General features: G+C 54.8%; 1 protein-coding gene across 44 annotated transcripts in view; it reads left to right on the top strand.

Moving 5' to 3' along the window:
• The window catches only part of DYSF (dysferlin), a 217533-nt gene that overhangs the window by 92048 nt on the left and 103811 nt on the right, over window positions 1–21674 (top strand). For 23 of the 44 annotated variants that reach the window (XM_025994580.2, XM_072766912.1, XM_025994577.2 and 20 more), the window contains 13 exons: window positions 513–554; window positions 2217–2332; window positions 2874–2990; window positions 4254–4431; window positions 4970–5094; window positions 7039–7145; window positions 12260–12452; window positions 14554–14709; window positions 18336–18467; window positions 18564–18730; window positions 19575–19689; window positions 19978–20083; window positions 20352–20494. In XM_025994580.2, the coding sequence (XP_025850365.2) occupies window positions 513–554; window positions 2217–2332; window positions 2874–2990; window positions 4254–4431; window positions 4970–5094; window positions 7039–7145; window positions 12260–12452; window positions 14554–14709; window positions 18336–18467; window positions 18564–18730; window positions 19575–19689; window positions 19978–20083; window positions 20352–20494 (1697 nt within the window). The remainder of the gene's footprint in view (window positions 1–512; window positions 555–2216; window positions 2333–2873; window positions 2991–4253; window positions 4432–4969; window positions 5095–7038; window positions 7146–12259; window positions 12453–14553; window positions 14710–18335; window positions 18468–18563; window positions 18731–19574; window positions 19690–19977; window positions 20084–20351; window positions 20495–21674) is intronic. The other 21 variants (XM_025994574.2, XM_025994578.2, XM_072766914.1 and 18 more) reach the window with 1 other exon arrangement.

Raw genomic sequence — 21674 nt, forward strand, 5'->3', positions numbered from 1 at the left:
CTTTGAAATGTGGTTGCTCTGTATACTTGGTCCCAAGTGTCAACCTGCCTGTTGGGTGGAGAGCTGGGTGTGCCTCACTGCCTTTTCGTGTTTCCCGCACCCTTTCTTTGTGTCTGTACTTTGTTTCCCTCACTTATTTGGCTATAATATAGAAAAAAAAAAAAAAAGCACAATTTCTTTTCTGTGTTTTTACTTGAATGTATTAAGTTCGGGCCCCATTTTCAATTGGTGCACAGAGTACACAGACATAGGTAGGCAGACAGTGGTGGGGAGGGACCTTAGGGTTCACCCTGGAGCTAAGGGGAGGGAAGGGTAGGGTGGTGTGGTGATGACTTAGTTTGTGATAAATTCACAGCTGGGAGGGGGTGGGACCCTGGGCCACATCTGTTTCCCACACGGGACTGTCTTTCCATCCCTGCCTGCCAGCTCTCCATCCACATGCCTGTGCACGTAACCAGTCCCCGTCTCAGTCATGTCCATCCTAACCCCTCTTCCATTTCTTTATGCTTCAGAGGAGCCTGCAGGTGTGGTCAAGCCTTCTCCAGCCACGGACCGTATGTGCTTTCCCCCTGGGGATGGCAAGGGGGCAGGCCTCGGGGTTTAAGCTGGAGGGGAGAGGGTGTTGGTTGCTGGGAATTTTTTAGTTTGCCTGAGGTGGGGCTGGGATTCACCACCCAGTCTCTGAGCTTACCTGAGGCTGTTACCTCTCAACCGAGGTTGAATGTGAAAATCGCTGGGAATGCTTTAAAGACAATTCCTTCTCTCCCCCCCCCCCCCCCAGTCTCATCCCCAACCCTTTCCTGAACCAAGTGGGCTCCAGCTTAGGCTCAAATGAGTACACACTCTCAGGCAGGGAATGGTGGGGTGGGGGCCTGGACGAAAACATCCTGGGGACCAGGGGAGGCCAGGGGGAGTGGAAAGCTCTTGAAGTTCACAAGGTAAATCATAATGGAGAGGATTAGTACAAATAATTAGTAAAGCTCATGTTAGTTTTCTCAGCCTGGGCCTCCCACCTTGGTCCCAAATGCCAGAGCCCTGTCTGTGCTGGGCACTGGAGGGAGAGTCAGGACAGTGGCTTGGCAGCTGGCTCTGTGGCCAGGTGTGTGTGTGTGTGCGTGCGCGTGCTCCTACGCTCTGGTCGGTAGTATCTAGTTCTCAAGCCCTGTCCCTGCCTACCCCACATCACCTCAGGGGCCTGGCATGTGGAGGGACTCAGGGTTCACAGCTCCTGCCCTTAGCTCGGGCTCAAGCATGTCCTTTCTGAGGCCATTGATTCTGTACCTACCTTGCTCCCTCCTTGCTCATATGTATTGGATCATCCCAGATGATTCCTGCTCGTGGGTCCACTTCCCACTTTTGGCATTCTGGAAACAGCTTGCCCCCCTACTTCCTCTGGAAGAGACACCCTGGCTTTTTGAGGTTCTCAGAATACACCCAGTGAAGTCCTGTCCTAGAAAACTTGTCTGTTGGCTGGAAAATCATGACATAACCACAGAGGGCCTCTGAAAAGGAGGGAGGATTTCCCTCATCATTGTGGGATTCTCCTTTTCGTTCTCCTCCCACCTGTGCTACTGAAAGGTTGTTCTTTGCACAATGTGGGGAGGGAGACAGGAGGCCAGCATGAATTAGGGCTGTTAGGTAATCTGCCTTGACTTCATAATGATATTGGGGGTAAGGGAGACATGTTCCCTGGTGGGGGGTTGCTTGTGGATTGGGACACCTAACCAGGTTCCTGCCCTGGCTCCAGGGGTAGCTTCTATGGTCATCAGATTTCAGGGCCTCCTTTGTGCCTCCCCACACTCCTGTGCAGGAGGCAGTGGGCATGCAGGATGGGATTTGGCCTAGGAGGGGCAGGGCAGTAGAGCTCCTAGCTTTGCATGCTGGCTGCGTGCATGGGCTTTGGGGTCAGATCATTTGGAGTTATGCCATTTTGTAGTGAGGTGTTCCTTTGCATCTCTGAGCCTCAGTTTTCTCATCTGTTAAATGAGATAATAGAAGTAATACAAATCTCCGTGTCTTAGCAGAGTGGTGTGGACTAAGGGGTCTGTGAGAGACAATGGTCAGTGTTACGATTCTTTATGCCTTTCCGGGCACTGCATCCTGTGCATGTTCAGGGAACTGAGGGCCAGGGATGGATGCAGGTCTGAAGCTGGTTGAGTTGAGCACTAGAAGGCCCCGCAGGGCTGGCTCCTCTGATCCCCACCTGTGTCTCCCAGTGGATGACCATCTGGGCTTCCTTCCCACCTTCGGGCCCTGCTTCGTCAATCTCTATGGCAGCCCCAGGGAATTCACTGGCTTCCCGGACCCCTACGCGGAACTCAACATGGGCAAGGTGAGCCTGCCAGCATCTCCACACCCCATTTGCCCCCCACCCCCACCCAGCTCCAGATCCCCAGGCCTGCATGCAGGGCTCTTCCAGCCTGGGCAGCACCTGCTCCATTCTGGATGCCAGCCGCCTGATGGGGCTTGAGTGGGCCCAGGGCCAGACAGCCCGTTCTCAGAGAACCCTCTTTCCACCTGGCCCCCTCCTGGTCCCTTCCTCCTTCTCACACCCCATCCCTTAGCTTCTCCTTCTGGCCAGCCTGGCCCCCTTATCCCTCATTTTCCTGGCCCTGGAGGGACCCAGGCCTCATCTGTGTCAGGTTTCATCTCATTTGTCTGGGTTGGAGTCTGTCTGGATGGCTTGTCACATCCCCTTGAACTCTCTGGGCCACCTTTCCTTATCTGCAGAGTGATGAGGGTAGCCCACAGCCTTCCTGGTTGCCGGGGTGATGAGCAAGTTCAGGGCCAGATCAGGCTCCTTTCCTTGCTCTCCTCTTCCTCCTCTTTCCTTGCATCTCCCCTGTTCCTGGTGACCCAACCTCCCCTCTTAGGGGGAAGGCGTGGCCTACCGAGGTCGGCTTCTGCTCTCCCTGGAGACCAAGCTGGTGGAGCACAGCGGCGAGCAAAGGGTGGAGGACCTCCCTGCTGATGACATCCTTCGGGTGGAGGTGAGGGGTGTGTGGCTCTGGACGGGCTGAAGGGAGTGGCAGCCAAATGGGACTGGCTCCTAGTGTCCTGGTGGAGGCTCAGCTCTGCCCACAGTCTGTGCCTTCACCCCTCTGTGTGCCAGTGCCTCAGCTGTGAGGTAGGAGTAGCCCCATGGCACCTGTGCTTCCCTGAGGAATATTCAGAAGTTCAAGGAAGATTAATAAACACATTCTAAAAGCCTAGAGCTTGATGCAAAGTGAGAGGTCTATTTTATAACAATACCGTGGGAACAGCTAACACTTATTGACCACTGTATGTCAGACACAATGCTAGTGACTTGATGTCACTGAGTCCTCCCAGCACCTGTGAGGTATATGCTTTTAGTATCTTCATTTTATAGATGAGGACACTAAGGCTCAAATGTACCAGAACAGCCTCACAAGGCCTCCTGAGCCTTGTGCCCAGGAGGCAGCTGGATGGGGTCTGCATGGTGGGTTAAGCTTTCAGATTCTAGTGAGAAAGCGCTGGTTTGAATCCTGGCTTGACCACTTACCAGCTCTAGTACTTTCCTTATCAATGAACTCAGGATAGTGAGTAGACCTACCTCCTAAGGTTGTTGCAAGAATTCAATTAAATCAAAGATGCATGCCCTGAGCAGTTAGTAAGCATTAGCTGTTATTACTATTTGCATTATTCAACCACCCAGTTGTGCACCCCTCTTCTCTCTGCCTTCTATGAAGGGGACCACAAAGTCATCTTGGTTCAAACCAGGGTATGTGATTGAGAGCCCGCCATGTCCTCAGTCCTGTCCCCGAAGCCTAGAGGAGACATTCCTCTCCAGCATATGGTAGTTTGTATATAGGGCAGAACTGGGTGGCGTAGTGGAGACCCTGACTGGCATGGGGTGGGAGCTATGGGCAGCGGCATGGTGCTTTAGAGCCTTCAGCTCCTTTTGAATGGCAGATGCAGGAGCCCAGGCTTCCCTGGGGTGGGGGTGGGGGGCGGTGCCATTGCTGCTGGTTTGGATTAAGGAGCAGCATGACCTTGGAGGAGCAGGCCTTATTAGAGGAACATGGCCAAACACACAGGCCTGGAATGAGTTTGCTCAGTTAGTAACCAAATCTGGGCACTGTTGCTTAGCTGGACCATTTACCACCCATCTGTCCAGCCAGGATTTATTGGGCGCCAGTCACGGCCAGGGCCTGCCAGACATGTGACCCCTCCCCACCCCAGTGTCTTCCTTCCTTCTCCCATGACCCGTCAGCTGCCCTTTCTGCCCCCAGAAATACCTCCGGAGGCGCAAGTACTCTCTCTTTGCCGCCTTCTACTCGGCCACCATGCTCCAGGATGTAGACGATGCCATCCAGTTTGAGGTCAGCATTGGGAACTACGGCAACAAGTTCGACACGACCTGTCTGCCACTGGCCTCCACCACCCAGTACAGCCGGGCAGTCTTTGATGGTGAGGCTGGAGGCCATGCGCCTGGCACAGTGGGGCCGAACCCTAAATCCTGCTTCTCATGGAGAGTTGCTGGAGGCCCACCTGAAGGCCTTGGCCCAAGCAAACTGATTTGGGGTGACTCCCTGCTCTGTCCCCTACTCCCCCGTGCCACCGCCCACTCCCCACTCACCTCCAGGTGAGTCTCTGCTGCCAGGACCACAGACTGGGCTCCTGGAACTGGCTGTGGTCGGCACTGATCCTGACCTATGGCAATAGTCAATTTCATGGTGGCTATTTGTTTGGTGTAGAGATTTTGGAGAACGTGGGTTTCCCATGGTCTTTTTAGCAACCTCTCTAATAAGAGTGGTAGCTGTTTGTTCAGCCCAGGAGGAGGGAGTACAGGCACTTTGCTTGGCCACTGGGGTATGTGGGCAATCCTATATGTCCAAGGGAGTTCTTAGGGGGAAGGAGCAGGTGTCTGTATCTGTTCCGCCCTTGGTCCCCTTCCCACCCACCTCTGTACTCCTGGCTCAGTACCAGGCCTTTCCTGTCCTTCCAGGGTGCCACTACTACTACTTGCCCTGGGGCAATGTGAAGCCTGTGGTGGTGCTGTCATCCTACTGGGAAGACATCAGCCACAGAGTCGAGGCTCAGAACCAGCTGCTCAGGATCGCTGACCATCTGGTGAGTGGAAGCTGCCTCACACCTGCACACCCCTTGTGCCTGCCCCCTGCCCCCATGGGTATCCATAGGCCAGGACTCCATGGGTGCAAGCACTTACATGTAGCTATATCTGCAGACTTTCATGGTGCCTGAGTCCCTTGTATCCTGACTGTGGCTTGCCAGATCTGTGATCTTGTCCTGCTGCTGGCAAGGGAGTGTGAATGATCTGGGGGGCCCAGTGAGGTAGGAGACAGAACAGAGAAGGAGCTGAGAGAAGGGAAGCTGGAGCAGCAAGGTGGAGCCTTGTACCCATTCATTCATTCATCAAATGCCTTTGACTCCTACTACGTGCCAGGGTTTGTGCTGGAGGCTTGTAGCCTCAACGTAGACATGAACAAGGAGTTACCCTGCCGTCAGGAGTCAGTCTAGTGAAGGCAAGCACAGGCTCACCCACACCCCTCATACAGAGGTTCCAAACGGAGGTGCAGACGACGCTCTAGGAATACCACGAGGAAGGATGGGGACTCAGAGGAGAGAGAGGGTGCAGGAGCATCTGGAAGGCGTTGTGGAGGCAGTGAGGAGACAGAAAGCAGGAGCCCTTTTAGGGGCCATGGAAGCGGTCCAGGAACAGTGATAAGGCACTGGGCCGGCAGGGGGGGGGGGCTCTGGGACAAAGCTATGAGACTTGGGCTAGTAGGACTTGGTGCCTGGGGACTTGGGAAGGCAGGGAGAAGTAGAGTTTATGAGGTCAGGCAGTGAGTGCTGCTTTGGAGGTGATCAGGAGATCCCCTCGAGGGTGATCTGTGGCTGCTGAGAGCTGAAGGCCTGGCTCTCAGCCAGAAAGTGGAGGAGAACAAAGTGGCCAGAGGTGTAGAGGCCCAGGCGGGTGATTGGTGATCCTGGTGGTGGCTCCAGGCTGTTTCTGTGTGTGCACAGCCTGGAGTGTGGCCTCTGGGAACCTGGGGAATGCTGTTGGAGTGAACCAGGGGCAGTGGGGTGGAGGGAAGTGGTTGCAGAGGTGTGGGCATGTCAGTGGGTGTGGAGGTGAGCACAGTGAGGAAGGCAGGTGAGGGGAAGGGGAGGACGGTGGTCTTGGAGGGGCAGGAGGGGATGCAGGCCTGTGGGAAGGCATGGTGGCCAGCCTTCCTGAGACTGGCAGCTCTTGGGGAGGAAGGAGACCAGCCAGCACCCAGGTTCTGGAGGACTCAGAGTCCTTGCTCTGTGAGTCCAGACTTCATCTTCTGGGGTGGCCATTCTCTCACAAGCCACTCCCTGAAGTCTGGGACTGTGAGTTCTTCCCAAAGCCTGTCCTCAGAAAAATGGCACATGTCCAGGGAGGCTGATGGGTGGGGAGCAGACCTGAGGGGACTGACCTGCCCTTGACCTGACAGGTATTCTGTGACAGCTGTCTGCCTCCATGGAGATGGCTGCAGAGGAGCTCCAGGAGGAGATGGATGTGACCTGGGAGTGGCTGGGCCTTGAGTTTAGAGAGGGAACTCTCTGTTCCTGGAGGTTGTCTGAGTGTTCCTGAAGGGAGGAGGGGATTGAGCCTGCTTGGGCAGGGGGATTTGGAAGGGATTGCACCTTCCAGGTGGAGACTGCTGTGGGCTCAGAGGGTCCCTCACCTGTGACCTGGCAGGCAGGCTTGAGGGGCTCCGGGAGGGGCAGTGTGCTAGAGTTGTGCTGGAGTCTGCACACAGTACTCAAGTCCTTGTGATCAAGGCCTGTGGGTGCAGTCCCAGGCTTGAGAATTTGGATCTGCTTGGTGTGGGGAGCCCTGGAAGGTTAAGGTAAGAGAGACCCTGGCTTTTTGGGTCTGGGTGCTGCCTTCTCTGTTCTGATGGTTCTCTCCTTTGGCTCAGGGTGAAGATTCAAATTTCGGTGACAGGGCCTGGGGGTTGGGGGCCTGGCATATACCTTGGGCTCTGTGGTGATAGTCCCAACCCTTGCCTGCCTGTTCCACAGGAAGCTGGCCTGGAGCAAGTCCACTTGGCCCTAAAGGCGCAGTTCAACACAGAGGATGTGGACTCCCTGTTGGCCCAGCTGATGGATGAGCTCATCTCAGACTGCAGGTAGGGGTGCCTGGCACCCACGTGCCCTCCCCTCCTGGCTCACCAAGGCTTTCCCTAGGAGTGTTCGTGTGTGGCAGTGAGCGACGGCACGTCTCCCCAGCCATGCTTGGCCAGCAGTCCAGCCTGTGCTGAGTCCAAAGGTGGTGGAGCCAGCATGGGGAGTTGAAAAGGTGACATTTAGAGCAGGTCATAAATCTTCCTGCAGCCGCGGCAGCTGTGGGCCTGGGGCAGCCCGGCTCACCTGAATGGGGAGCATTGTGTCTCTGATCCCCCCACCTCTCAGTTCCCTGATGGAATCTCCAGGAGGAGCTGGCTGGTGGGGGTGACGGTACCCCTCCTCCCCAAAGCCAATTCGGGGACCATGGGTTCCATTTAGCCCTCTATTGACATGGCTGATTGTCAACTTTAGGAAAAGAGGGCTCTGGGGGTGATGGGGAATGGGGGTGCTCAGAGGCCCAGCAGAAGGGGAGGCATCTCAGCATCTCCTCCTCTGCTGGGTGATTTGGGGCTCACCGCCCACCTGTTCTGAGCCTTGCTTTCCTCATCCTCAACCTCATGTTAAGAATAACTGCTAATAATAGCACATAAGCAAAATGCTTGGCCCTTGAGGAAGTATTTAATAAATGGTGGCTATAATTACTATTAGGAAGAAATGTCAGGGGACTTAGGTTCTTGTTCCTTTAACCGGGCATTGTGCCTTTGGGCAGCTTCACTTCCATGGACCTCAGTTTTCTCAGCTGTGAAATGGACTTAATGATAAATAGTTGCTTTTCTACTGTGTGGAGTTAAGGGCAAATGTATGAAAGTGTATTCTATGCTCCCCTCAATCTTATCATCCCACCTTCTGGGGACTGAGAAGTACCTTCATGCTCAGCCTCATGCCAAGCCCATTCTTGTCCTTTGTATTTCAGCTGGGAAGTGCATCTTTATCAAACAAAACATTACTCCAAAGACACCCCCTCCCCCCCCCCCCCCCAGTCACAGAATTCCAGGCAGGTCATTCATGCATTCCCCAAACCTTCCTGGAACCTAAAGCAAATTGACAGGGCTGCAGCATCAGCCCCCTCCAGAGGTGACAGATGCAAAAATGAGCAAAGGAAGCAGAGTGTATTGAGGAGTTAGAGAAATGAGCTGTAGGAGCTCAGAGCAGGTGCATCAAACTCAGATTGAATTCAGGGAAGCTTCCCGGAGTGGGGGATGACCCTGATGTGAACTCTGAAGGAGAGGTAGGAGCTAACCTTTGGAGAGGAGACCGTCTAGGCAAAGGTGCAAAGCCTGAAATGCCTGTTGCCTCCGTGGGTTGGCAGGGGAAGCAAAGCCCAAATGGGATAGATAGGCCTTAGGGTCCGCTAAAGTGAACTCAGCCTTGGGAGGTTTTGCGGGGGAGCACAGGGTTCCCTATGATTCAGATGCTCATTTTGGCTGCAGAGTGAGGGATGGATTGGTGGTGGTGGTGTGAAGAAACTAGATGGTGTCACCCAAACCAGACACGTGGGGAGGGCTGGGGGCTGAGGGAGGCAGAGGGCAGTTTGCTGTCTTTAGGGGGCATCATAATGACAACAGCCTAATAATGAACACTTCCTGTGTGAGGTGCTATTATGAAAATTTTACACGTATGAACTAATCATAAGCACCTTATGAGCTAGGATGTAGAGAGATCCACATTTTATAGATGAGAAAACAGAGGCATGGAGAGGTTAATTAACTTGCTCAGATTCACTCCTCTAGTAAGTGGCTGAGCCTGTTGGCTGTATCACTCTCTAATAAATGAGACTTGCTGGTGGAATGGATGTGGGGGCCCAAGGAAGGTACAGAATGATCTCCCAGCTGTGGCCAGAGCAGCTGGGTAGACAGCAGGGCCATTCTTGGGGGATCAGTGGGAGAAGAGCAGCTTTAGGGGAAGTTGAGAAGCTTAGGACTGGCTGTGTTGGGTGGGAGGTACCTGAAGACATCTGTGGTTTGGAGGTTGGAGGACAGAGTGAGGCCAGAGGAGCATACGGGGGCATAGTCCGTGTGAGAAGTGTCTCTGAATGTACCACTGGCTGGGCCTGACAGCCCGGGTGTGGAGGGCGGGCCAGGGCTCTGGGTTCTACCCACAGCACTGCTCATGACTCATGTGTTATGTGGACCTTGGCAGGTAGCAGGTGCCTGAAGCATCTGAGATGGGTGGGACCCAAGTACTGGGCTGCCCTCACTGCCTTTCTCCGGGCTCTGTTCTCAGAGGGTTCAGCTAAATCTACTTCTGCCAAAGCCCGGGCCTCTTTGAGTGACTCTGCTGGACAGAAGGTGCCTGGGGGCCCCTGGGGGCATTGGTCTCAGGTCAGGAGTGGCTAAGGGAAGCTTCCATTCTTCTTGGAATGGACACATGGCTCTCCAGGGAGAAATACCAAACCTCAGGACCAATTCCTTCAAGGCACCACTTGAGGCCACCTGATAGCCGTGGGGCGGCAGCAAGAGGGCTGCCTTCACCTCGGGCTCTGTGCTGTCGAGCAGGGTGGCCAGGCATCGGGGCCCCATGCCAGTGTGCCAGAGCCGACCACTAGCTGCTCCCCATTCCTTCAGCCAGCCCCTGTCCTGCCTCTGAAATCAGTGTCCTTCATTCCACACCCTCCCTTTTCCTGGCTTCTCTCCCTCTGAGCTGGTCTCCCCCTGGCAGGGTCCCCCTCTGTTCCTCCAGCCCAGCCTTCTCTCATCCTTAGACCCGAGCTCTTGTCTGCCTGCCTCACATCTCTGCCTGGTTGTTCTGGCAGCACATCGGTTCAGTCTCTGGAGTCTTCCTAAAATTGTGCCATGCCACCTGGGCTTCAGCCCCCAGCAGCTCCCACTGCCTTCAGGAAAAGTCCCAGCTCTCATCCTGGTGGACAGGCTCTCTCGCCCCACTAGGACCCCAGCAGTCCCACCCTCCAGCCCTTTGGAGCCTCTGTGCTGGCTTGTGCAGCTCTCGCTACCCCACGTGTGCTCCCTCCTGCCTCTGAGCCTTCATCTTGTGCACATACTGTTCCTTTGGCCAGAACACCGTCTGGCTTTCTGTGGCCTGACTGGCTTCCTCCAGGAGGTGCTGCTGACTCTGAGGCTGCTCAGTGGGGAGTTAGCCTATTTGCCTCTGTTTTGGGTGCTGAGGGCAGGCCTAGGTCTCTGGACCCAGCCCCGTCAGGACCAGCAGAGCTGCTGTTCATGAGGAATGAAATGAATGACCTCTGGGCTAGTTCACCTTTCAGGCTGGATACTGCCCCGGTTCACAGCAGGGGTCGGCAGCGACTTTGGTAGCCATCCAGCTCTGCCCCCAGCCTGCGCCAAGCCACCATGGGGCTGCCCACCATTTCCAAGGTGACTGCCCCGTGTTTGGGGTTGGGGTACCAGCCTCCTCTTCCCAGTCTCCCTTTCCTTCCTTGGGCTTTCCTGGGGCGAGAAAGGGCCAAGACATATTGTTGGTGGCAGTCACGGGTCCTGGCTGTTTTGGGGGCATTTTGGCTGGGCTGCTGGCCTCCATGAAAATCTCCCTCTGGTGGTCTGTATGGCAGTCCCTCCCAGCTCCCGACCCAGGCTAGGAGCATAAATCACCCTGGTTGGCTCCATTCTCCAGATCCGACTCCAGATCTGCCTGCCCCCGCCCTCGGGCCCACTCAGGCCTCCTTCCCAGGCAGGCCCCAGTCCAGGACTCTGGCCCAGGCCCCCCTTTTTACCCACCCAGCGTGCCCCTCCACCACGATCGAGTGGGCTGGGGATGGAGGCCGCCCCTCTCTTGGCCTGGGGCAGCCCCATCCGCGGCACCCTCGGGGCAGTAAATATTATATTACTACAGGGTGTGCGGTACGTGACCTGAGACAGGCCCCGGGGCTTAAGTTTCCCGAGATGGAGTTTGCGTACCATTCCCCCCACCCTAAAAATTCAATTAAAAAAAATAACAGGAAAAATGTAGTGCGCCGAGGGCCTGCCAGAGTGGTGTATCTGGCGGCGGCGGTGCCGCTGCGCTCTGGCGGTAATTGGTTCTGCATAGCTCGGGGAAATTGGCAGAAAAATAAATCAGCCGGGAGCCGGAGTCGAGACACTGCGGGGAGGGGAGTGTGAGGTGGGGGGGCTGCAAGTGGCGGGGGCAGAACTAGCGGAGCGGGTTTGACTGATGTCCTGTTTGGGAGTCAAGGGCTCAGTGGGGGTGGGGCGGGGGTGGAGCAGCCCCCACACCCCTAGGCAGGGATCATCTGGAGAGCTCCTGCACAGTGAGGGAGAGCACAGACACCCCGCCGCACCCTCCCCGCATGACTCTGTGGGGGTAGGGACTGACCCCCAGAGGCCTGGTATGGTGAGGAAGAGCCATATGAAGAAGCACATCTAGGGGGAAGGACCCAGTGGGATGAGCTGGGGGGGGGGGGGATCAGAGTTCTGTGCCTCCAAGCAGGATGGAGTTTAAGCCCAACCCCCTCTTGGGGCCCAAGGCTGTATTTCTGGGGCTATATGTACCCCCTATCTCTTCTCCAAAGGCTTCCCAAACAGAGGACTCTGGGAGGGTTGTCATGGGGCTGCCCCAGGTCGACACATCTGTATCGCTGGCTGCTGGCCTTCCCACAGCGTCTGCAGTGGCTTGTCAGGGATCCATAAATTTCCTTCCTGAAGAAAGTGTGTGTACAACAGAATAGATTCATTTCAGCCAAGGGCAACCTAGCACTCGGCCTCTGCTCTAGGAGGATGCGGGGGGCCCAGAGGGACCTGTTGGGCCCTTAGAGGGCTTGTGGCCATCTGGGCAGAGGGGCACACATGCCAAAGAACTCATAAGTTCCAAATAGCCAGCTCCAGAATAGAAGGCTGAGGGACTTCAGAGTAGGAGGCATGTGGACTAGTGTAGTTTGGGAAAGCTTCCTGGAGGAGGTGAGGATGGAGCCTGACCCACATACCTGTACCCCCAGGTAGCTGGGCTGTGGAGATGACTGCATGTGGGTCAGGCTGGGGAAGTCACCTAGGGCATATAGAGCACCCAAAAGACAGGCTGAGGGTGTGAGGTTTGTTTTTTACGGGGCGGGGGGGGGGGGAGCAGGGTCTGTCTGTGTACACGTGTGTATAGCATGTGTGTCTGGACCTGGGTGAGTGCCAGCTTCATCCCATCTGTCTGTCCCTCACAGCCAGCCCCTAGGCAATGTCCAAGAGATACCCTCTGCCACCCACCTGGACTGGCACCTGTACAGACTGCGCACCCGTCACCTAGGCCAGATTACTGAGGCGGCCCTGGCTCTGAAACTTGGGCACGGCAAGCTCCCTGCCGCCCTGGAGCAGGCTGAAGACTGGCTCCTGCGTCTCCGTGCCCTGGCTGATGAGGTAGTAGACCCTGGAAGGTATCTTCCTTCCTGCTTGAGAATGTCAGAACTGGGAGGGACGTGGGGACTGTCTGCACTATGGCCCAGCTCTGGCTCTACTGCTGGGTAAGCTTGGACAGGTGACTCAATTTTTTTGATCCTCAGTGTCCCCTATTCGCAGCCGAAGGAGAGAGGATGCAGCCGGATACTGGGTGTTCTGGGGCCTAGCTGGTGTGTAGTAGGTGTTCAATAAATGCCCCCAATGTGCTCAGTACGTGTGCTCAATAAATGTCACTGAAGTATGTCAGAGACAGAGCTGAGACCAGAGACCTGGGCACCCAGTTCCAGGTTCAGTGCTGGGGCCTGTGCCCCTGGGGACCTGACTCCTCCTTGCCAATGGGGACCTGTCTGCATCTGGCCTCAAACCTGCCTCTCTGGGGGTCCTGTACTTCTTGCTCTCCTGGATGCCTTCTGTCCCCAGACCTGAGGAGGCTGCATTTGTGGTAACTGTGAACTTTGTTGAATCTGATCACAGAGAAGTGGGTGCAGTTTGTCCCCTGCATACCACCCATGCCCCCTTGCCCCAGGTCAGATGTACCCACCCAGTTCCCAAGGCAAGCAAGCATTCCACAGATTTATCCAGAATGAGGATAGGGTTCTGCTCATATGTCACAGGCGGACCAGCTGCTGCCCAGTCCACCCAGAGGTGTGTGGTTCCCATGGAGGGCTGGGGCTAATGAGGAAGGATTTCTGCAGAAGGAGTGTGGGGAAGGGCAGGGCCCAAGAGGGGCTTCTGGAGGAGCCAGTTGTTGAAGGGGAGAGGGAGGTGTTGCAGGTGGGAGGCTGCTTGGAAGGGGAAGGCAGCCCAAAGAGTTGGTCCCTCAGAGTCAGCCTTAGACTCGTCCTGAGCAGGCCTTGGGGCATGTGGCCAGTTACCTGGGGCAGCAGTGTTGCCCAGCCATAGGCTGACCCCATACAATGGTTACAGACCATCCTCTTGGACTGGTCAAAGGCTGCCTTCCGTAATCTTAAACTGGATGGCCCCTGGAACTCTCAGCGTGGATTGTGCTATGGCTGGGAGGGGTTAAGGTCAAATGGGTGCTACTGTCGGCAAGGGAACCCAGAGAGGAGAGTCTTTCTCCAATTTGATAGTGCAGCAGAATCCCCTGAAGGGCTTGTTAAAACAGGTTACAAGCCCTGTATGACCCTGCATGTCTGGGACGGAGCCTGAGGAATTGCATTTCTAGCAAGTTCCTGGGAGCTGCTGTGCCGCTGCTCTGGAGACCACACTGGTAGAGTGGTTAGGAACCACTCTCTAGAGGCTGAAAAACCTGGTTGGCTCCTACTCTCTTTGAGCTTGAATTTCCTCACCTGGCAAATGGGGCTGCCTATCCATGCCATAGGGAGTGAGTGAGACTGTGGCATGCCCAGTGAGGCCCCAGGAGCATCAGCTCTCAGCCGTGGTCCTGGTTAGAGGTCCCGTGCCGCCTCACTGAGCACACTTTAATCACCAGCCTTGGAAGCAGGTGGGCTGTACCCAATGGTTCTCACTCAGAGTTAGTGGCTCTGAGGGGTGCTCAGGCCTTGAAGTTTTGTCTTGATCTAGTCACCATTTTCAGAGCCCAATGCCTCTAGTCCCAGAAAAGGACCAGACACCATGAATCCCTGCTTTAGAGGGTGGAGGAAGGGATTGTCCTTCGGGAAGGACACCTGTGGATTCATTGCTGCTCTGGGGTAAGGAAAAAGGGTAGCATCTTAAGTGTGATGTCATCTCTCAGGTCAAATCAAATCCTCCAATCTCTGCCCTCCAGGAGCACCTATTTACACAGTGGAGGGGATCTAAAAGCGTTAGCTCTGGCCTCTAGTTAGAAGCCTCTCTTCCCAGAAAATGTGAACTCAGCTCAGTGAATTTTTGGCAGGCTCCTCATGCGAGCAGAGGCAGCCTCATGCCCCAACTGTCCTTGGGGGCTCATAGCCGCTGAAGACAGAGGTGCCCAGCCAGCCATGGGAGGTCAAGGAGGCTCTTAGGAGTGGGCAGAGGGGGAGGAGAGGCCTCCAGTGGCTCATGGTGGGCTGCAGGGTGTGGGCCTTCCCCACCCTGACTGCCACCACCCTCTCTCCAGCCCCAGAACAGCCTGCCCGACATCATCATCTGGATGCTGCAGGGAAACAAGCGAGTGGCGTACCAGCGGGTGCCTGCGCACGAGGTCCTCTTCTCCCGGCGGGGCGCCAGCTACTGTGGCAAGAACTGTGGGAAGCTGCAGACGATATTTCTGAAAGTGGGTTCTTTTTTCTCAAGTCATGATCATATTTCTTCCCAGGTAGTTCGCTTCCCCTGCCATGTCTCCTTTTCTCCCTCTGACAGTCTCTGGACTCTCAGAAGGGGTGGAGGGCTTTGTGCAAAACCATTTCCCTTCTCTCTCCTCTGTCAAGTCCCTGGGCCCCATATACCTGGTCTAGAAAGTTGGCAGGTGAGAGCGGGAATCACAGGATGCTGGAAATGAATGAGGCAGGGTCTATGCACCCCCCCCCCCCCCCCCCCCCGCCGCTGCCCTTAGGCTGTCTGGGAAGGGCTGACTCCTGAGGCTGCTCTCCATCTCATGGTCAGGTCTCTGGGAGGGCGGGGTTTAGCCCTCAGCCCCGACCCCAGCCTCTAAGAACTGGTACAGACCTCATTGCCCTGCCTGTGTGCTTTGACCCCGACTGGAGTCAGGCTCAAGTTCAGGTTCTTCCCTATGGGAAGGCTGGTGTCTAGGCGCTGAGTGTGCCTGTGGCTCTGGCCCATCAGGATGCTGGGGGCTCGTGATCCAGTGTTGGATCCAAATGTTGTCCTGCCCGCACCTCTCCTTTCCTTTATCTTCTTCCAGCCCCCATCCTTGCTTCCTGCCCATCTTCTTTCAGGGTACTGGCCAGGCTCAGTCTGGGGTCACGGATGTAAGCAGCTGCCTGAGTGCCCATGATCCTCCTCTCTAGATTAATGTGGGGACATAGAGCCAAGGCTGTTTTGGTTGGGGCCATGTGCCTGGTGGCCAGGACACAATTTAGGAAAATCTCTTCCTGTGCTGTGACTGCCCTGGGTCTGAAGGAGGGGGGCGGGGTCCCTGTCTGGAGGGCTGTCACTGAGGCTGTCCTGCTGGAGGAGGAGTGGCGGTGGGAGGCAGGCCTTCCCCTCGCCACTCTCCATTCAGTTCAGATGGCTCTGTTGGCATTATAAACTGCCTGGCCTTCCTCCCAGCCTGGTCCATCTGCCCCGGCCCCTTGCCTCTTGGCCTTCCCTTCCCCACCGCTCTGTCCATCCACACCAGGACCAGTGTCCACCTTTCCTCTTCCAGGAAGTCATTGTTGGCTAGCCTTAGCCTTGAGCCTCTCGAGTGCCTGTGGGTCAACCCATTCATATATTGGCCTTTCTTTCTTGTCCCACCCTGGCCTGAGTAGAGAGGGCAGGATTTGACAGAACAGTGAGTGTGGACAGGTGGCAGGGTTGTCTGGAAGCCTGTGTGGCCTTGGGTAAATTGCCTACCCTCTCTGAACTTCTGGCTGTCTTCTCACCTGTAAAATGATCATCGGACTGCCCACTTGATGGGTGTTATGGATTGAATTAGGTGACACAGCTCATGGCTCTGGCTAAACTGAGGTGATCAGTAAATATCAGTTTCTTTCCTTCTTGTCCCCTTTACCTTCTGGGGTGTTCCCTTGCTCTCAGGGGAGAGGAGGCTCCACCAGCATGACTGGAGGCCAACATAAGGCAGAGTGAGCAGATACCTGGACTCAGGGCTGCTGGAGAGACCAGCTTTGCTCAGAAAGAGCGTGAGGATGTGTCAGGCAGTGGGCTGCCGCCTCTCACCTGCCTATAGGGCACGTCCCTGGTGCTTTCTTAACCTCCTAGCATCCTGCTTCTATCTCCTAAGCTACCTCCTTGCCAAGCAGGACTGAAGGGGAAGGAAGTCAAGGAGCTGCCACATTGCATTGGGTTGACCAGGAAAGGCTGTCTGGCTAGAGTGCCAGTGGGGATGCACTTGAGCAGGATGAGCTTCAGGCTCTGACCTCTCGGCCCTGCAGCCTTGGGGAAACACAAACTGAAAAATTTTCCCTGATTCCAAGCAAAAAAAAAAAAAAAAAAAAAAAGATATAGAATTGTTTCTCGAAGTCTTCCCCACTGAGTTTATGAGCCCTGCCAGTAGCTCCTGAGCAAGCTCTACAAAAATGTTGGCAGCAAGCAGAGACCAAGAAAACATTGGTGTTTCTTAACTTAAACCAAAGTTGGAAAAAATGAGCACTAGTAGAGAGGGAGAGGAGCCCCAAACTAGACATTTCTTTATTTGCTGTTGCTATTTTGGGTCAGGCAGGCTGGCCCCGTCTGGGGGAGGGCAGGGGAGAGACCGGCGGTGGGGGGGTAGGGGGGAAGGGGGGTTAGGCATTCCTGCCATCTCCCTGGGGCTGGTGGTTTGGAGGGAAAAAGGCCACTAACCACCCCAGGGAGGAGACGGCTGAAGCAAATGGTCATGGGAGGTTGCCAGGGGGTGACATGTGGGTTCAGGGCCTCCTCTGGGCTTCACCGAGGATGAACCAGAAGCAGAGAGGCTGGGTGGTGACGGGGGAGATTGTCATCACCCTGGCATGTCCTGCACCCCTTCCTTTTCCCCGTACCTGGCTTGGCCTCTCCTTCTAGGGATCCAGGCCTCCTCTACCTGTTGGTGACCTCTTACCTTGGCTCCCCTTTCCTCTTCTGAAGCCATCAAAACTCCTTTCTCTTCACATTCAGCCTCCTGTTGCAGAGGAGGTACCCCTCCAGGCTCATGTACATGAAACCTAGGGCCTTCTTCTTGTGCTACTTCCTCTAAGGGATAATGTGTTGTTCTAAGAGTGAGGAACTTCTGCTCCTTAGGCTGTAGCTGACCATTGATTTCAATCACACGGTAAAGTAGTTGCGGGGAATAAATGTTTGATGTTGGGCTGTTGTGGTTATTGCATTTTGGCAGAGCTTCTGAAAGTTTCAGGATAATAAGCAATTGAGGACCAGTGACTAGTGGTTAACTTGCTGATAAGTGCCTGAAAGGGTAGTGGTATCAGATGGTATACTAACATCTAGTCAAAAAATAACAGTGCCCCTGAAACAAACTAAATAAAGGAGGAGGTTTTAACCTCTTCCCCTTCCAGACCTGGATCATTGTATCTTCTTTAAAGATATGTTCTAGAATTGCACTATCCTACATGGTTGCTGCAAGGGGCTATTTAAATTTAAAGTAATTAAAATGAAATAAAACTAAAAATTGAGTTCCTCAGTCACACTAGCTGCATTTTTTTTTAAAAAAAAGATTCTATTTATTTATTCATGAGAGACACACGGAGAGAGGCAGAGACATAGGCAGAGGGAGAAGCAGGATCCATGCGGGGAGCCCGATGCAGGACTCGATCCCAGAACCCCAGGATCACGACCTGAGCCAAAGGCAGATGCTCAACCACTGAGCCACCCAGACGTCCCATACGAGCTGCATTTCAAGGGCTCAATGGGCTCACCACATGGGGCTAGCATGATTGGACCATGCGGATATAAACTATTTTGTAGCAAGAAGTTCCATTGGGCAGAGTTATTCTAGAAGAGAACAGAAATGGGGATGTGGTGGGAGAGGGTAGAATGAGGGTGCTGGTCTAGGCCTGCCTCAACTGAGCACCTAGGTGGAGATGATGTGGTCTCCTTTGGAGAGAAGGAATCTTGGCAGGTATGGAGAAGCCTTCTTAAGTATATATTCCCTTTCTGTGAATTTCTAATAAGTCCTCCAACAGGACATGTATCTAGGAGGGGTCAGGCTGCTAGGCCCAGTCCTTGGAGGACCCCACCCCGACTCAGTGGGGACATCCTGATCCTAAAGGGGATCGGGGGTTTCTCTCCTTCTCTGGTATCTAGTATCCCATGGAGGGGGTGCCCGGAGCCCGGATGCCAGTACAAATACGGGTGAAACTCTGGTTTGGGCTTTCTGTGGATGAGAAGGAGTTCAACCAGTTTGCTGAGGGAAAGCTGTCTGTCTTTGCTGAAACCGTGAGTGCCTGCCATCCTGCCGTCCTGCCCTTTCCTGCCCCTGGCCCCAAAGCTGCCCTGGTCCCCACTCACTTCTCTTTATCCCTTGCTCTCCAGTATGAGAACCAGACCAAACTGGCCCTGGTTGGGAACTGGGGCACAACAGGCCTCACCTACCCCAAGTTTTCTGATGTCATGGGCAAGATCAAGCTACCCAAGGATAGCTTCCGCCCCTCAGCTGGTTGGACCTGGGCCGGAGACTGGTTCGTGTGTCCAGAGAAGACGTGAGTCATGGACAGGGAGCCTGGGGGACCCCCTCTGCCCTAGTCCTTTCTCTGAAAGGCCATAGTCCTATAAATGGTTCTACTTGCTCCTACTGCCCCTATGCTGGTCACAGGGGCTTGCACTTGAACTCTTCCGGGGCTGGGGGCTTGCTAGGCAGCCTTGTTTCTGGAAAGGCTCGAACAAGGGGGAACTTCTTTAATATTAAACTAAAATTGGCCTCTGTCTGACTTTGCATCCACTGGTTGCAAACTTCTTCTCCAAGAGGCCACAGCCTGTTTCCTCCTCCCTGTATTAACCCTTCCTGTGCCTGAGCCTTCCCCACTCCCGTCCCCCCGATACTTCTCAGAACAAAGCCCTCCAGCTGCAACACTGTCCCTACCTCTTTCTGCTCTCTACTTTCCTGTTTGGCTGACATTCAACAAACTGGGTTTCTTTCCTTTTTTTTTTTTAATTGAAGTATAACATATATTATTTCAAGTATGCAAATCTTAAGTATACAGCTTGATTGCCTTTAACGTTTCAACAACTAATAGTGGGTTGTTTAACTACCCACCAGGCTTTTGGTGTCTTTGGCTCTTTCTCTCTTTGGTGTCTCTCTCTTTCTTTATGTTGGGCCCTGATGTATTCTTCTGTCTGTGAGCATCTCTAGGTCCACCTGAGTCTCCTTTTGCTCTTCTCCCTTGATGCTCTGCCCCTCCTTTTCCCTCTCCTCTCCACCTTCTTATTGGTTGGGTGAGGCTGATGCAGGAAGCTTGGCTAAGGACCCAAGAGTGCTCTGCTGAAGGTGGTGGGTGGGTGGGTGGGGGGGCTCTCTTCAGCAGAGGTTCTGACCCCCCCCCCCAGCCTACTCCATGACATGGACGCGGGCCACCTGAGTTTTGTGGAGGAGGTGTTTGAGAACCAGACCCGGCTCCCTGGAGGCCAGTGGATCTACATGAGTGACAACTACACAGATGTGGTGAGTGGATGCTCCAGGGACAGGGAGGGTTTGCTTTCCTGGGGTCCCAGACCTTTGGGCTCAGGAGGGGCCTGTGGCTAAGAGAAGATGGGATGCTACCCCCCTGCTCTCATGTCCCCATCTTCATGCTCTGGTTTCTAGAGAAACAGTGTGAAGTCCAGTGCCGGTAGGACACTGATCTGGAATTGCACCTGGGGCTTCAAGAATGTATGTTGTCAAGTTGCATCTTTTTTGCTCCTCTGATAACATCTGTCTCTTCTCATGCTTGCCTGTCCGGTGTTGCCCTAGAATGGGGATAAGGTGCTTCCTAAGGATGACATTGAGTGCCCACTGGGCTGGAAGTGGGAAGATGAAGAGTGGTCCACGGACCTCAATCGGGCCGTCGATGAGCAAGGTGGGCAGCACGTAGAGCCCAGTGAGATCCACCCCAGCAATCTCAGGAGGTGTGCTGGTGGGACAGCTGAGCTCAGGGCCTTGTGCCCTGGGGCACTGGCCTTCACTGGGCTTCTTTATCTGGGGGACTTTCTGAGTCAGGCCTCATTTCCAGCTACAAATTAAGTTAGTGGTCAGTCACGAGCTTGTGACTGTGCCTGGGTGGGACAGCTAGCCTCTAGAGAGATGGGGAATGGCTGGGCAAAGGCCAATGGGTACACTTCCTCCAGGGTGGGAGTACAGTATCACCATCCCCCCGGATCGGAAGCCAAAGCACTGGGTTCCTGCTGAGAAGATGTATTACACGCACCGTCGGCGGCGCTGGGTCCGCCTACGCAGAAGGGACCTCAGCCAGATGGAGGCACTGAAGAGGGTGAGTCTGGCAGATGGTGGTGGGTAGGGGTGAGGCCCTGGCTGCAGGAGGCCAGCTGGGCACAGGTGCACACCTGTGTGTACAGACACATGCATGTGTGCTCAGGACATGTATCAGGCATATGGGCTCCCTAGAGATGCTCATGGATCACACCCAGCACATATACTGCTGCTCACAGGTTATAGCACACACACAGATCACACCAGTACACGTCCAGATACCTGTGACTGTGCAAGGAGACGTGCTTGGGATCACACACAGACCCAGAAAGTGCAAAGACATACTGAGACTGGGTCTGTGCCTGGGGGTCCTGGAGGTGGAGTCTGAGACAGGGGTTTGGCCACATGGAGCTTTTAGAAGAAGCAGTGTGGTCAGGAGTGCTGGGAGCAAGGATGTGGTATCAGGCCATGTCAGTTTTGGCCTGAGCTGTGGCTTGGGGAGGGGCACACCCTGGAGCACCACAGAATTGTCCTCACCTGGAGGCAAAGGGGTTGGGGTTGTACCCCCTAAGCTCTGTCACCAGCCATAGTTGCCGGGAGTGGGCTGAGGCGGGTACCCTCCCCATGGAGCCTGCTCCCTTCAGCATGGGCAAGTCCCTGTGGAACGGGGCCACTGGAGCTAGTAGGTAAGGATGTATGCAGCATGTGAGTGTGCTGGCTGGTAGAGGGGCCCCGGTGGGCTCCGTTGTTATTCACTGGAGAACATACACAGTGCAAGCACACAGATCCATGGGCGTGCCCAGGTACCCACAGGACAGAGGAGTAGAGTAGGCATGTATAAGTGCACATGATGCATGTACCTGCTCTTGGAGTTCACCAGATGCCCATGTCTCGCACAGCCTCAGCATCTGCCTCCCCGGATCCCTCTTGTTCCCTCTTGTTCTTGTGCATTCCTTCTTCCCATGCACGCATCTGATTTTGGGCCCAAGAACCAGGCCTCCACCAGTCCAGGAGTAGTCTTTGGCATGACCCAGATTTCTTCCTTTCTCTTTGGGCACAGGGAATCTGGAGAGGGATGTCACTGGGTTCAGGGAGAAGCAAGGCTTTGGGGCAGCAAACTGTTTGTGGTGCCATGAGCCAGACAGACTCTGCTCTGCCTGTTGGGGCACCCATGGGATAAAGGTGACCCTTGTCAGACAGTGTGCCTTGCCTGCTCCATCACTGGTGAGGGATGTGGCTGC

Source organism: Vulpes vulpes, chromosome 8, assembly GCF_048418805.1.
Source record: "Vulpes vulpes isolate BD-2025 chromosome 8, VulVul3, whole genome shotgun sequence".
In the NCBI taxonomy this organism is placed as follows: Eukaryota; Metazoa; Chordata; class Mammalia; order Carnivora; family Canidae; genus Vulpes; species Vulpes vulpes.